At 43.4% G+C, this 16,885-nt stretch overlaps 1 protein-coding gene across 1 annotated transcript in view; it reads right to left on the bottom strand.

The window, feature by feature from the left end:
- Nucleotides 1-8,292: 8,292 nt before the first annotated feature.
- ENTPD3 (ectonucleoside triphosphate diphosphohydrolase 3) overlaps nt 8,293-16,885 on the bottom strand; it is a 46,174-nt gene continuing 37,581 nt past the window's right edge. The window contains exons 7-10 of the mRNA XM_056129539.1: nt 15,503-15,775; nt 15,011-15,121; nt 11,931-12,068; nt 8,293-8,709 (exon numbers count right to left, since the gene is read on the bottom strand). Of these exons, the coding sequence (XP_055985514.1) occupies nt 8,473-8,709; nt 11,931-12,068; nt 15,011-15,121; nt 15,503-15,775 (759 nt within the window). The 3' untranslated portion in view covers nt 8,293-8,472. The remainder of the gene's footprint in view (nt 8,710-11,930; nt 12,069-15,010; nt 15,122-15,502; nt 15,776-16,885) is intronic.

The raw sequence follows: 16,885 nt of genomic DNA, 5'->3' as shown, positions 1-16,885 counted from the left end.
ATCTCCTATTTCCCTTTCCCTGCCTTTATTTTTCTCTGGATTTGTTATAACTCCCTGATATGTCAGTTCTACAAAGTCTTTGTTTTGTTCACTGGTGCAGCACAGCACCCGGAACATCTTCTGACTCAGATGATCCCACTTGGTCAATATTAATTGAATGAATGAATCAAATGACTCTATAAAAATAAACTAAAGCACAGAGATCCCAAGAATTTAGGCCACGGTGATTCAGCAATGAACAGCAGATTTCAACTGTTTGAGTACAGCTCAGGTTTATGTAATGCCAGGGCTTGTGTTATTAATTATTTTGCTGTGTATTTGGACACTCTAGTCCATGAGTCATCTCCCAAGCCTAGAATAATTCTTAATGAGTGTGAAAGTCTGGTGTTACAAAGATGTGAAAGAACCACAGAATATAAAACTTATTCTTTTGTGATCTTTACTATGTAAAAAAAATGTCCATAGAAGTAGGCTGTTTGCCTTGCACGCAGCCAACATGGCCGACCCGAGTTCGATTCCTCCGCCCCTCTCGGAGAGCCCGGCAAGCTACCGAGAGTATTCGATATGCCAAACACAGTAACAACAAAGTCTCCAATGGAGACGTTACTGGGCCTGCTCGAGCAAAACGATGAACAACGGGAGGACAGTGACAGTGACAGTGACAGTGACAGAAAAAGACTCAGGAGGAATAAAATATCAAATATCAAAATAAACCACCAATATAAATTGGTGGTTTCGGATTTCTCTTTTTTGGGGGGAGTGCCCACCCAACAGTGCTCAAGATCTGCTCTTGGCTCTGTGCTTAGTGGTACCTCCTAAAGAGACAACATAGTGTCAGGGGTGAACAGGCCTCCTGCAGGCAAACATATTCTCAGTCTGTTGAGCAATCTTTCTGATGATATTGTGGAAGGATGGCCCAGTTCTGTTGGGAAAGAAACAAATTGTTTTCCTTCTGGCTTTGGCCTCCAGAATGTGTGTATTCACTGGGCCCTTTAAACAGGACACCAGAGGGGAGTGGATCTGTAAAGAGTGTAGTTAACTGTTTTTTGTTACTGCATCAATCAATCGATTGTTTGACTAGTCTACTGATTGTTTGTCTAGTCTATTGATTGTTTGACTACTTCACTGATTGTTTGGCTACTTTATTTTTGGTTTTTGTTTAACTAGTGCTTATTTTATTTTTTGATTCTGTATTAATCAACGGGCTGGGGTGATAACACAGCGGGTAGGGCAATTGCCTTGCATGCAGCGGACCCCGGGCCGACCCCAGTTGGATTCCTTCACCCCTCTCAGAGAGCCCGGCCAGCTAAGAGAGTATGACGCTCGCATGGCAAAGCCTGGCAAGCTAGCCATGAGGTATTGGATATGTCAAAAACAGTAACAAGTCTTACAATGGAGACATTACTGGTGCCCGCTTTAGCAAATCGATGAACAATGGGAGGACAGTGCTACAGTGCTACAGTATTAATCAATGGATTCTTTAGCTAACCACTTTATTTGGCTTCTGTAAATTTGCTTGCTTGCTTTGTGAAATTCCAAGAAGGAGTTTGACCCTTTCAAAAACCCTTATTTTTGAATCTCAGGCCTCCCTCTCTCATGCAGGCTGGGCTTGAAAGAGCTGTCGCTGACCAGCTAATGAAGCCTCAAAATTATGACTTTCTGGAGCATTCTTTTGGGTGCTAGCCTCTAACAGATTTATATTTTAAATGACTCTAGACATTTCATATGAAATACATGAAGTAGACAAACTTTCATATACCCTTAAGGACTATGAAACCTGGTGCTATTAAGTTATTTTTAATCAATTCACAGGTGTGATGGTCAATTTTATGCGTCAACTTGGCTAGGTCATAGTTTAGGTTATCTATTAATCTATCTAGGAGTTCTATGAATGTATTATTTGATGCTATTTTGTGGTTCCAGGGATGGAATCAGGAACTGGCTACACGCCAAGTCAAGTACCTTCATTCACTCAACTCCCTCTCCGGTCCTCATTTTTTAAACTGTGTGTTGGGGCTCTTTTGAACCCCACTGTGTTGTGCTCAGGAGCTATTCTTGGCTCTGTGCTCTGGGGTAACTCCTGGCGGTGGCCATGGGACATATGCAATGCTGAGGATTGAAAGAGGGTCAGCTGCATGCAAGGCAAGTACTTCTTCTACTCTCTTTTCTGCCCCAGTTCTGATTTTTTTGTTTTGTTTTGGGGACCATGCCCAATGGTGCTCAGGGCTTACACCTAGCTTTGCACTCAGGGACCACTCCTGGTGGGCTTGGGATAGAGGGTGACTGGGATCAAACCCAGGTGGGCCATGTGCAAGGCAAGAACTCTACCCACTGTACTATCTCTTCAGCCTCTTTGTTTCTGTTATTTTTGTTTGCTTTTGCAAGCCCATGCTTTTTTTTTTTTCTAGCACTGTCTGTAGCACTGTCCTCTCATTGTTCATCGATTTGCTCAAGTGGGCACTAGTAATGTCTCCATTGTGAGATTTATTGTTACTGTTTTTTGTCATATCGAATATGCCATGGGGAGCTTGCCAGGCTCTGCTGTGCAGGTGAGATACACTCGGTAGCTTGCTGGGCTCTCCAAGAAGGGCGGAGGAATCGAACCTGGGTCGGCCACATGCAAGAATTTTTAATTTTTTCTAAATAATTTTAGTGAGATTGGTTAAATCAATAGATAGACCTTCAGAACAGATATGAGGCTTTCTTGGGAAAGATATTCCACCTGTGGCCAGCAGCTGTAATTCAAATCTTAGAGTTCCAGCCTTTCCTGGGGGCATATCCTGTGGATTTCAGACTTGCCTAGTCAGTCTCTGCAATCATGGAAACCAATTCTTACAGAAACTCTCTTTTTACTGCTTTTCATTTGTTTTTGAGTCATGCCTGGGGCAGGAGCTACTCCCAGCGGTGCTTGAAAGAAGACAGGTGCTGGGAATTGAACCTGGGGCTCCTGCATGAAAAGCATATGCTGTAGCCTTTTAATCTATCTCTTTGGCCCACAACAACTCTCTTAACAGATATGTTCTACTAGTTCTATTACCTGGTTAATCTTTATACTGCTTTATCAGAGGTTTCATTTCATCTGGAAATAGTTTAGCAGGTATTTTAAATGGTAAGGATTCTTGCGGGGAAGATCCACAATATCTCAATGAAAATTAAAAGATGTTTCTTGATATAACCAAATATTCATGTTTATAATGTATCATTATTTTATAGTATTAACAATCTTTTTTTCTTTTTTTTGCTTTTTTTGGGTCACACCCAGCGATGCCCAGGGGTTACTCCTGGTTCATGCACTCAGGAGTTACTCCTGGCCATGCTTGGGGGACCATATGGGATGCTGGGAATCGAACCCGGGTCGGCCGCGTGCAAGGCAAACACCCGACCCACTGTGCTATCACTCCAGCCCCTTAGCAATCATTTTGACCTGATGATTTATTCAAGAATCTTTCACTGGAGAAAAGGAAAACACAGGTTGGGGAGGATTTTCTCCCCAGCTCCAGTAGGGGGCCTTCATGTTTCACCAGTTAGAAGAGGAAAAAAAGAATTGTCACAGTTCTCTTATAAATTCAATCTAGTCCAGTTCAGGCTAAACTCATTAGCCCAGAGTTCAGCACACAGCAGACTTTTAATGTATGATGACTGAATGAATAAATGGACAAAATAAATAACTTGTATGAAACTTTTATTAATCTACTATACCCTGTGGCAAGTTCTGGCTAAGTGTTAAAATTGATTTTTTCTTTTTCTTTTCTTCTTTTTTTTTTTGCTTTTTGGATCACACTCAATGATGCTCAGGGCTTACTCCTGGCTGTGCGGTCAGGAATTACTCCTGGCGGTGCTCAGGGGACCATATGGGATGCCAGGGATTGAACCTGGGTTGGCCTCATTCGAGGCAAATGCCCTACCCGCTGTACTATCTCTCTAGCACCCAAAATTGATTTTTCTCTTGACCATCCCATAAGCAATGATCTTATTTTATATATGAGAAAGCTTTATGTATATCATAATTCACAGAGATGGTGAAAAATCACAGAGGGAGCAAGGAGAATATCATTCGGTTAACCCAGATATATAATTTGATCTGTAATATATCACATGGGCTGGAGCAATAGCACAGCGATAGGGCGTTCGCCTTACAAGCGGCCAACATGGCCGACCCGAGTTTGATTCCTCCGCCCCTCTCGGAGAGCCCGGCAAGCTACCGAGAGTATTCGATATGCCAAACACAGTAACAACGAAGTCTCCAATGGAGACGTTACTGGGCCCGCTCGAGCAAATCGACGATCAACGGGAGGGCCTTTACCTTTTTAATATATCACATAAGACAGAGAAGACAAATACATAAATGATAAAAAAAAAAAGAGGGGGACACATATAACAGTTACCTGGTTATCAGTGTCATCTCAAAAGTCCTACTGTCATGTAAGAGTTGGATATTTGAGAAGCTACAACATTCATAGTTGAAGCTCTAGCCCCCAAGTAGATACAGGATATGGGCTTTGGCGAGGTAACTGGGATTAATGAGGTCATAGCCGTGGTGGTGGTGGTGGGGGGTGTGATAGATGGGGAGTGCCTGAAGTGCTTTCTCTTTCTTCTCTCCCTCCCTTCCCCTCTCCCATGCCTCCTGTGAGGACTCAGGGAGAAAGCAGAAAGAGCTTTTTCCCCAGAAAATGATTTAGCTGGTGCCTGATTCCAACTTCCAGAACTGTGAGAAAATGGTTTCTGACTTAAAAAAAAAATGTTTTTAATTTACTTTTTAAATTTTTATTAAAGGGCCAGGATTTACAAAGTTACTGAGAGTTGAGTTTTTAGGCATACAATAATTTGTTGTTAAACCCATTTTGTCTATGGTATTGTTATGGCAACCAAAGAGACAAAGGCATCTATTTATTCCTTTCAAGCCTAACCCAACCCATATAGTGCCAATCTATTATTATTATTATTATATAATTATTATTATTCGGTTTGGAGGATGCACCTGTAATGTAGAGCTATTTGTGTTCAGGAGTAACCCTTGATGGGATAATGTGTGGTGGTCCTGGGGTCTGAACCAGGGTTGCAAAACAGTGCAGCCACATACACGGCCAGTGCCTCCCTGCCTCTACTCCCTCTCCAGCCCCTCTTTAGTCTTTACTCCAGTGTTTAGTTTTCTCTATTTCTATTACATAATATCCTATTCTGTATGTATCTATCTGTGTATCTGTTGTACGTCACTTGATTTTTACCCTCCATTATGTGTGTAAGGTCAATCCACACTGAGCATGTGTTGTCATACCTTTGTTTTACGTTGTATGGTATTTTCTAGTCTAGCAATATCAGTATCCTTCTATGGTAGGGGGTGGGTTGTCCTGATTGCAGCAATGTGATGCTGCTTGAGACCAGCAGTGCTGGGGACTCCAGTGTCACCCCAGTGCTGGGTGCGGGGAACGAGGGTCCTCCAGAGCTATACCTGGTGTGTCGGGCAGGATGACCATGTGGTGCTGTGGGTTGAACTTGGGATCTAAGCATGGAAAGCATGTACTTCTGACTACCGAGCTATCTTCCTGGCCCCTTGGATGCTAAACTTTTTAAAATTGAGGCATCATGATTTATAAAGTTATTCATGGTTGAGTTTCAGGCATACAATGTTCCAACACCAACCCACCTGTGTCTACTTCTCTCCCACAATGTTCCAAATTTCTCTCCTGCCCCCCAGCCTGCTTCTAGGGCAGAAAATTTTTCTTTTTTTCCTTTTTTCCTTTTAGGCATTGTGGTTTACTTATTTATCTAGTTGGGGGTGTTTTCTTGGATTTTTTTTGTTTGGTTTTGGTTCACACCAGCAGTGCTTGGGACTTACTCCTGGCTCCACACTCAGGTAATAACTCCTTGTGGGACTTGGGGGGTCATATGGGACGCTAGGAATCAAACCCGGGTCAGCTACATGTAAAGCAAGCTCCCTGTTCTCTGTACAATCTTTCCAGCCTCCTGGCACTGTGATCTGCAATACTGTGACTTGATAGGGTTTCGTGCATAACACTTGATCCCTTTTCAGCATCACTTCCTGCCCAGAGTGGCTACCTCCCTCTGCCCATGTTGCGGTGTTTCCCTCTCTGTCTTATCCCCATCAGCCCCTACTCCTCCACCCCCATGGTAAGCTTCCTTTTGAATTCTAATTTTTAAGTTATCAGCTTCTGTTACCTTTAGGCATTTGTTATTCCACTACTATATTTCTTTATATCTTTCCCCCTCCCCCCACTGCTGGTATGAGAGAACATGCTGTGTCTGTCCCTCTTGGGTGCTCCTTTTTATCTTATATCTCTATAGTTCAGTTTACAGTACAGTCTCAATCACTTGAGGAAATAGCATCAATCTGTAAATATGGTGAGTATTTACTACATTCATAATGCTATTCAGAACCCAGAGAACACCTGGTACATAGTGAGTGTTTCTTTGAAGTCTGTGAATGAGCAAGGCTTTGTCCTTAAGTAGTTTACTTTTGATTTTAGTGATTTGCCATCTATATTCAGAAAGATGGATTTATATGACTAGTCCTGGAGGCTGATCAGTGTGTGTGTGTGTGTGTGTGTGTGTGTGTGTGTGTGTGTGTGATATGCATGTGTATGTATGCCAGGAAAGCTTTGTGAAAGATATAGAGCTAGAATTGGACTGTGAGAAATCCATATTAGTTGAACAGGGAAAGAAGGTTTTTACATTCTAGATAGGGCTTGAGATGGGAGTGTCCATTCTGAGAACCAAGATCTGAAAGGTTGGTTGGCCTCACAGAGGCTTTGAAAATCAGATAAACAAATGTTCAACTCAGTTATCTGAAACAGCCAAAGGTTTGTCAAAGTGAATCACTTCTTTAAAATCCTCCTTCCTTCTCTTTTCTGCTGCTTTTCTGGCAATGACCAGGGCTATGTCCATTCTGATTGTGGCTCTTGTATGCTTGGCCACAGCGTTTGCAGGAGATTTTACATCTTTGGTTTAGTGTGTGTGTTAATGGAGTGGGGCATCACACACACGATTGTGGTCTTCATGCACCTTCTGGTCGCAGTATTGACTGGAATCTCCTTGGTACTTATACTTGTTCACCAGCACTTGGCCGAGGTGCTCCCACATCTATTCAGTTGTGGTGCTTGCCAGGAGCCGCACACGTTAGTTCCAGGGCTGTATGCTGTAGATTGCACACTCTGTTGTAATTCCAGATAGCAGAGGTCAGGCAGTGGAGGGAGGGGGGTTTGAACTTCTGGCAGCACACTGGCAAAACAGGCACATTCAATCACGGAGCCATGCCCCGGGTCCGCAAAGCACAGCACTTGGAATTTTCAGGGATAAAGTTAAAGTTAATGTGAATGCATGACTTTTTTTTTAATCCACTAGGAAAGCTTTTGGAAGAAAATTTTCTCGATTTTTAAAACTTCCTCTCATAAATACCATTTTGGGTCCTCTGAATACCACTTGCACATGAACAAATACACATCATCAGTCAAAATGAGAATTCTTTCTTCCATGTGCAACTAGTAAATCACAAGCTGAAATAAGGTTGGTTTGTAGGTTGAAACTACTTACTGGTTGCTAGAGTTCTTTCTTGTCAACTTTGTAGTTAAAAGGAATGTCTCTGCAGTTTTTCCCCCTTCCCCCAGAGTTAAGAACTCTGGCTACTATGCATCCAGCAAAGTAAATGGTCAACAAGTCCCAGAAAAGGAGACCTGTGATGTACCAAATCTACCTGGGGGAAGAGAGGATGACGCACTTACTAGTTGTGCAAAGATCACTGTCCTAAGGCAGGAAGACTGAACTGGGACAGTCCCCCAGGTAAAAATGTGCCCAGAGGACACAGAAGTGTGGAGAGGACGGGAGCGTGAGGAGACACATGCAGATTGACATCTGGTGCAAGAACCCTGAGCAGGAATCCCATTTCATGAATCCCATTTCACCATTCATCAGATTTTCCACGTGTTTCTTTCTTTTGACTCTGCCTTCATGAAGGGAGCCAGCTATGGCCACTGTCCTTTGGGAAAATCTGTGCCTCCAGATACCAATGGGAGGGAGTTCAGTGTTTGTGGGAAAGGGAAGTTTTAGTTCAAGGTCCATGAGGAGGAAGCGAACAAATGAGACACCTGACAAGGCCAAATGCTTATTGGGCCAGAACAAAAGGAAGAAAAATGCAAAATTGGGGTCAATTCTTTAACATAAAAATGCTGGACTTTCAACTTATTCTTCTTGGGCACTTGGTGTAAAGAGCCCGACCTTGCTAGAAAGGCCTGTCGTTACTCTGTCTCCCAGCAGATCAGCAGATAGCCAGTGGGCTCTAGAGAGGAGCAACAGGTCAGAGGAGCCAGGGGTCTTTCTAAAAGTTGCTACCACCTAAACTGGTATCAGAAAGGCACCCGGCCTTGGAACTTGACTTCAGTTGTGTGTTCGTTTGTACTGGCAGGTGCCACCACTTTGGTTCCAGGCAGCCCTAGAGCTCTAGAAGCTGTTTCTGGAGGGTCACTCGGAATCCACTGCGTTGTCAAAGGCATGCTGGGAGTGTCTGCGATTCCTGGACGAGACATAAAAGTACACGAGGAACACCAGACACGTCACGGCCATTACCATGAAGAAGATGAGGATGCCCCAAAAGGCCCGTGGCTCCAGGGGCAGGTGGATCAGGGGACTTTCGGCTGGAATCTGGTTGGTCAGATTGAGCATATAGCCAAGAGACCAGGCTATACTGCTGTTCCCCACCTGTGGAGGAGAGGAAGATGGTTCAGTTTTCTGGGCAGGGCTGGGAGGATGGAATTGCATGCCTGGGCAAACCCCTGTCACCTTCCTGAAACACTCCCAGGAAACTGGGGCCTGAGGAAGTCAAAGGACTTTCCCATATTCAGACACTATCTGCAGGGACTGGGCCAGAAGCCTGCTCACAGGGACCATAAAGGCTCAAAGCTGGAGGGGCCTACTTTCGGCACTGGGGAGCAAAACAGCAGAAGAACTAATCATGCAGAGGGCACAGCTCAAAGTGAGAATGTTTCTACTGTTGGGCTTAAAGTAGGTAGTTTACTGAGCCCAGAATCCATTTCTAAAAGCAGGGGTTAGTCAAAACGGGAAATGGCCTTCTTTCAGTTTTGCAGTTCCATATATTTTTGCTTATGAGTCTTACTGAGTATGACAGTTTCAAATGTGCAATATTCATAATGAATTATTTTTGTGAAGTTATAATCATCTCTATTTGGATGGTATTCTTTATCTTAAAGACTATCTGGTAAGATATGGAAGAGATACATCTGTTTTCTTTTGGGTACTATATCTCTGAAATTAAAACTTTATTTTTTGACTGAAATGATAAATATAGTGGGTAGGATGCTTGCCTTGCACACAGCAGACCCAGGTTCGATCCCCAGCAACCCAAATGGTCCTCTGAGCACTACCAGGGATAATTTCTCAATGTAGAGCCTGGAGTAACCCTTGAGCATTGCCAGTGTGTCCCCAAAACAAAACAAAACAAAACCCAAATAACCTATTTTTGTTTGTTCTCGATGCTCTTAATATTTAAAACCTAAGGGTTATTTTCATAAACTACATACCTTTGCTTGCTCCTTCCTTCTTTCTTTTTTTTTTTTTTTTTGCTTTTTGGGTCACATCCAGTAATGTTCAGGAGTTATACAGTGGGTAGTGCCTCGCATGCACCAGACCCAGGTTTAGTCCCTGGCACTGAAATGGTTCCCACAGTCTCTCCAGGAATGATCCCTGAGCACAGAGCCAGGAGTAGCCCTGAGCACAGCAGGTGTGATTCACTTCCCCCCACCCCCAATAAGAGTGATACAGGTGTGCTTCTTTTTAGATGAGAATTTTAGAGGACTCTTACTTATGTTCCTGTCTCCTATACCCCACCTCCCTGGTAGATATAAGCTACACTAGAAATCTAGGCTATAGGTACTCTTGTTCACTTTTCTTTGGTGCTAATTATCTTTGTTTCACATACATTTAAAGCTTCCACATCATTTATTCTTCTTATATTTTTATGTTTTCTGGAATTTATCGCTCCTTATTTGATGACTTCTAAAAATACTTTCCATAGAAGGCTTTGTATGGCAAACCTTCCGAACTCTCTTTTATGCCCCCCCCCCCCATTTAAGTACTAACTTGGTTGAATACAAAATTCTTTCTTTTCAAATTGAGTTGGGGATACACATCAAACCTAGGACCTTAAACATGTAAGGTGTAACCTTACTAGAGTAGCCACAATCCAGTAAGATCACTTCTAAAAAGTTTCTTATTTACTTTTTTTTTTTAATTTAGCTTTTGGGCCACACTTACTGGTGCTCAGGGATTACTCTTGGCTTTATGTTCAGGAGTCACCCTGGGCAATACCTGGGGGGCCATGTGGTGTTGGGGATTGACCCAAGTCTCCTGTATGCAAATCATGCACTGAACCCAAAGAGCTGTTTCTGGCCCTACCATTGTTATTACTTTTTCTGTTTCAGGGCTACACCCAGCAGTGCTCAGGGAACATTCCAGGCTCTATGCTCACAAATGACCTCTGGCAGTGCCTGGGGCACCATATAAAGGGCCAATGATTCAGACCAGACCAGGGCTGGCAGAACAAAAGGCAAGTGCCTATCCCTCCAGTACAATCTCTCTGGTCTCAGGCCCTACAATTCTTTGTGTATAAATAAAAGGAAGTTGAAACCTAGAATTCAGTATCCATCTAAATTGTTATTCAGTGGAAATTCATTCTCCCTTCTCATAATGTACTCTCTTGCTAACTAGATTCATTAGAAGCAAAACTTAGAGAGAGTATATGCCACCAACAGTCCTGTGTGTCTCCAGACATCCTTATTTTTTGAAGATGACTCAGTTTTATTTATGTAGACAATCACAGGCCTAATGAAGGATATTGATAGATTTAATCTAATTATTGCCAAGGCTAATACTGAACAGACTGACTCCAGAACTCCAGACATACTTCAGACTCCTACCAGCTATTCTTGAGGCAAAAAAACTGGCCCATAACCTGCAAACATATCAGTGAGGTGGAGACCTGCTGGAGGGCATAGTACAGAGGGTGAGCGAGACCCCTGGGAACCCCTAACAACAGCTGTGATTGCCACTCTGGGCCATTCTGGACACTTGATGGGAGATACATGACCTCAGCTTTGTCATTACCAGCAACATCCTGTTTCCTTTTTTGGGGTCACATCTAACCATGTTCAAGGGTTTCCACCTGGTTCTGTGCTCAGGAATCACTCCTGGTGGGGACGCAGGGACCATATATAGTCCTGGGATCAAACCCTGTGTGTTGCAAGGCAAGCGCTTTAACCTCCCTGTCCTATCTCTCCAGTCCCTAGAAAACATTTTTATTTAATGTTACAGTAACTCCTTATTGGACTAAAGTCCATAACTTATTCTGATTTATGTGTACAATGGACAGGAAGTAGGTACTAGCCTCTTAAAAAAATTACTGTTCTATTTGAAGGTTTTTTTCAGGGAATGAAAAATCCCTGCATTTCTATGCTGGGCTGGAGCGACAGCACAGCGGGTAGAGCATTTGCCTTGCACGCGGCTGACTCGGGTTCGATTCCTCTGTCCCTCTCGGAGAGCCTGGCAAGCTCCCCGTAGCATATACAATATGCCAAAAACAGTAATAAGTCTCACAATGGAGACATTACTGGTGCCAGCTTGAGCAAATTGATGAACAACTGGAGGACAGTGCTACAGTGCTACAGTTCTCTCTATCCTAACCAGGTTCTCATGGTGCCCCAAGCTAGAAACAGGAGGCTGATAAGACAGTCCTGCCTTCAGGGCTGGGCTTCTCACACTGTACTTCTGTGAAAGCCACTCCCGAGATCAGTGCCAGAGGCTCAGTACTGCAGTTAAAGCACATCTTATCTCTGTTTCTTTAGCAGACATCCACATAAACCCCTGTTTCAAGAGAAAGAGAAAACTCTCTGAGCTTTTTGACTTACTTCTTTTTTAAAATGGACTTGGCGCCAGGTCTCCTCCGTGAATCTGTATCCGTTCACAAGCAAGTGGTAGATGTAGTGGGCGGAGAAGCAGTAGGAGCGGGCATAATTCTCACTAAACCTGGGGAGCAGCAGTGGAAGCTGAAAAGGAGGTTCCAGATGGATAAGAGGCAGGCTGGACAGGCAGGTTTCAAAGCGTGCATTTTAGAACACCTTAAACTAAAAGTCATATATTTAAAAAAAAATTGTTTTTCTTTTTGGGTCATACCTGGCAATGCACAGGGGTTTCTCCTGGCTCAGGCACTCGGGGGACCGTATGGGATGCTGGGAATCAAACCCGGGACAGCTGGGTACAAGGCAAATGCCCTACCCGCTTTGCTATTGCTCCACCCCCCTTTTTAAAAAATATTTTTATTAGTGAGACATCATGAGGTACAGTTGTAGACTTATAAATTTTTGTGCTTGGGTTTCAATTATACAATGATCAAATACCCATCCCTCCACCAGTGCCCATTTCCCATCACCACGGATCCCAGTATCCCTCCCACCCCCCGTCCTCCCCATCCCACCCTGCCTCTGTGGCAGGGCATTCCCTTTTGTTCTCTCTCTCTTATTGTCCACCCCTCTTTTTAAAAAAAATTTTAAAGAGGAGGCATATCTGGTGGCTCCTGAGGTCACTCCTGGAAGTGCTGGGGATCAAATCTTGGCCTACCACATGCAAAACATGTACTTCAGCCCTCTGAATGATCTCCCCAGTCTAACAGATATTTGAATGGTTGTCAGGGACAGGGCGTTGGCTCCAAGGACAGAGCACATGTTTACATGAGTAACCCCTGAGCACCGCCAGATGTGGCTTGCTCCCCTCAAAAACTGTTACCACCCAGTTTCATAATAAAGAGTACTACATAGTAATACAATTATATAAGACGTTCTTATACAATATCAGTGATAATAATCTTGAAGTGTTGTCTAGAGTGCTTAATGTGTGCCAAATATTGTTTTTTGAAGAAAAACATTGATTTACTTTTAGTGAATTATACTATATGGATTTTAGTTCTGCTTCGTACATTTATATACTTATAAGTCTCCCTGTACCCTCTCCGTGCCCACACCCTGCCTTTTTTTCCACCACACTCTTCACTCCATAGCCGTATTTTTTTTTTTTGCAGAATTTGGGAGTCATTTTTGTTGTGAATTGATTGTTCATTTGCCTTAGTTATTTTCCATATATGGAGAAATATAGCTAGCTGTCTTTCACTTTCTGACTTGATTCTCTTAGCATAATAACCTTAAGTGTTTTTCCTTTTTCTTTTTTGTTCTTGGGTCACACCTTGCAGTGCTCAGGGCTTACTCTGGCTCTGCTCTCAGGGATCACTAGTGCAGGGGCTCAAAGGACCATATGGGCTGCTAGAGTTCAAACTCAGTTTGGTTGTGTTCAAGGTAAGTGATTTACCTACTGTACTATCTCTCCACCCCACCCATAATGACTTCCAGTTGTATTAATGTTGTCACAAAAACAAGATTTATCATCTGTTTGCTTGGCCATACTCAGTGGTGTTCAGGGGCCAATCTAGACGTGTAATACCTTAACTCCTGTTGAATCTCTCCAGCCAGGCTGACCTTTTTATTGGGGGGACTCTCCTGGAAGGGGAGTTTCCTAAGAAGTACTGAGGGACTCCATTGGTGATTATCTACCCACTGGCCTTAGGATGAAATGCTTCTTGAGCCCTGTGATGCATCACCAGGGCCACTCTGGTGGTGCCTGGGGGCCTTCAGGGGCATGCCCAGAAATGCTTTGAGACCACGTGTTGCTTGGAATCAAACTAGGGTTGGGCACAAGTCAGGCATGGGTCCTAACCATTATACTATCTCCTGGCCCTCAGATTCACCTTTGTAAATCTCACTACTATTCCACTGAGTACACACACACAAATTACCTTTCCTGTCATCTGTGGATGGGTGGTTTCCATGTTTGGACTCTTGTGAATAATGTTCCTATGGACATAAGTCTTCAAATTAGTGGTTTTATATATTTGGATAACTAGGAGTGAGAGGGTCGGGTTCTACATTCTGTGGTATTTCTGGTTTTAGTTTTATTTATTTTTGGCCTTTGGGGCCACATCTGGCAGTTCTGAGAGGCTACTCCTGGTTTGATGCTCTGGGGACACTCCTGGCAGTGCTTAGTAGACCATGAAGTGTGTGGGACTTAACCTGGGCTCCAGCTTATTGTGTTACCTCTCTGGGCCTCCGTTTTTTGTTGATGTGGTTTTATTTTCTTTGTTTTCATTTGGTTTTGTTTTGGGGGCCAAATCTGGCAGTATTCAAGGGCTTAGAAGTGACCAAGTTCTTAGAAGTGACCTCTGGGTGTACTCAGGGGACCATATGCAGTGTGAGAGATTTGAACCAGGATCAAGGTCAGAAGGCAAGTGCCTTATCCTCTGTACAATCTCTCCACAGCCCTACTTTTAGTTTTTAAAGAAAGAGCCATACCATTTTCCAATTTACAGTTTATATTCCCACCAATAGTGAATTTCTCCAAACTCCCGGCAGCACTTTTGTTTCTGGTTGTTTGAGATAAGCCATTCTCGCAGGTGTGAGGTGACACGGTTTTGATTTGCATTCCCCAAATGGTAAGTGAAGTTGAACCTTTTATTTCATGGGCTAGGCACTGTTACAACCACTATGAGTTCAGTTAGAACATGAATCTACAATGAGGGTATGATTCAGATCACTTAGTACTCCTCATTTTATTGTTGGCATGAAAATGGGGCATCAGTAAGGCCAAATTCGTGATAAGCACACCTACGCACACAAACAGAATATACTTTATGCTCTTGTTTTATCTTGGAATTGATGGTTTCTTTTTCTTTTCTTTTATTATTTCTTATTTTATTTTTCTTTTTGGGTGACACCTGGCAATGCTCAGGGGTTACTCCTGACTCTGTACTCAGGAATTCCTCCTGGTGGTGCATGGGCGACCATATGGGGTGCTGGGGGTTGAACCTGGGTTGGCTGTGCGCAAAGCAAGCACCATACTTGCTATACATCACTCTGGCTCTGATACTTTCTTGTTAGATACTGACCTGATTCCAGCTATGTGAGCAGAAATTCCAGGTGCTGGAGTTAAAGGTATCCAGAGGAAAGTTATCTGAAAGATTGAGAGCACTGATTGTGTAGTAGAATCCCGCAAAAGCCTGAAAGGAAAAAGCACAGAAGGAAATGAATTCTTGGAATGGAATACAGTATGGACATTTCAGGGTGGGGAATAACAAGAGGGAAGCAGGTTGGAGAAGAAAAACAAAAACGTGAGAAGTAAAAATTTATTCGAGGGGCACAGCGGGTAGGGCGTTTGCCTTGCACACGGCCAACCAGGGTTCGATTCCCAGCATCCCATATGGTCCCCTGAGCACGGCCAGGAGTAATTCCTGAGTGTATGAGCCAGGAGTAACCACTGTGCATTGCCGGTGACCCAAAAACCAAAAAAAAAAAAAAAAATTATTCAATGGGCTGAATAAAGAACTACTGCAGTGGCTTTTTTCTCTTTTCTTTCTTTCTTTTTTTTTTTTTGCTCTTACCATAAATGAGCCTGTCACTTTTGGCTGATAGACCCCATTAAAGGAACAGTTTTCCTGGTCTTGGCAAGATTTGAAGTCAAATAGATGAGCTACTGTGTCCCGACACAGTGATGGGTCCCCAGTGCCTTCAAAAGTGATGATATCATCATGTTTGTAGCCGACAGTCTTCAGGTTCTCTGTGCACGGGCTGTTGAATATGTTCTCCACTGTGAAGTTGGTGTTGTAATTCCGAGGGTAGCAGGGGTTGGTGATACTGGTTTTGGGAGAAGCATTCTGCAGGTACAAGAGTGAGGCGTCAAAAAACACCCTTCTGTAGAGGACCAAGTGTCCACCTATCACAAGATCTCATTATCATTACCCTCCCATGATAAGAAAGAAGGGAAAACATCATTGATACCATTGGTATCGAGGCTCTCTGCATTGTCTATATCTGTGTTTCTTATCTCTGTGGCCCCCTGTCCTACCAGTTGGCCCAATCTTGTCCCATGGCTCCCATTTACACCATTTTTCACGTGTGGCCCTCTTGGGAAAAGGGGATATACAGAAAGGAAATAAGGTCCTAAGGGAGGAGGCATGGTCAGAAAAAAATCAATCTTCCTGAAATTTAAAAATCATCCAGATGCCCACTAACAGTGTTGTATGACTTTTTTGCAGGATTGTAATTTCAGGGATTCCAAAATGGCCCCTCAAGAACAAAAAGGAATAATGTCTGAGCACTGTTAGGTGTTGCTCCAAAAACAAAAATGAAAAAGGTGTACGGACTGCAGCAATAGCACAGCAGGTAGGGCATTTGCCTTGCACACAGCCAACCTAGGTTCAATTCCCAGCATCCCATATGGTCCCCCGAGCACCTCCAGGAGTAATTCCTGAGTGCATGAACCAGGAGTAACTCCTGTGCATTGCCGGGTGTGTCCCAAAAAGCAAAAAAAAAAAAAAAAAAAAGGTGTAACAGTATTTTATTACTGATAATTTTCAAATAAAGTTATTTTGGCTGTGTCTGGACTTCCTACTTTTCTTTGCTGAACATGTGTTATTTTCACATCAGAAGAAAGAAAATCTTACTTTTAAGGAAAAAAAAGTAAGCGCAGGTAAGGAGGATAGCTTCAAAACCTGGAGCAATTGCCTGGCATACAGATTTCGAGTTGATTGCCTGGTACTGCATGGTCCCCTGAGCATCACTGGCTGACACCGGTGGCCCCAGAGCATTGCTGAGCCCCAGTAGCACAAGATAAAATATTTCTGAGAATGGCCCATTGAGCTCCCTGAACACTTCTTGGGAAACCCATTCCCCCAATTCATTGATTCATTAAAATTTAAAAAATGAATGCACAGGCGGCCGCATGGGAGCCTTGTGGAGAGCAGGTATGAGCCGGGGGTGTTGGA

This window comes from Sorex fumeus, unplaced genomic scaffold (genome assembly GCF_029834395.1).
Source record: "Sorex fumeus unplaced genomic scaffold, SorFum_2.1 ptg000072l, whole genome shotgun sequence".
NCBI classification, from domain to species: Eukaryota; Metazoa; Chordata; class Mammalia; order Eulipotyphla; family Soricidae; genus Sorex; species Sorex fumeus.
This window is presented reverse-complemented; position numbering and strand designations above follow the sequence as displayed.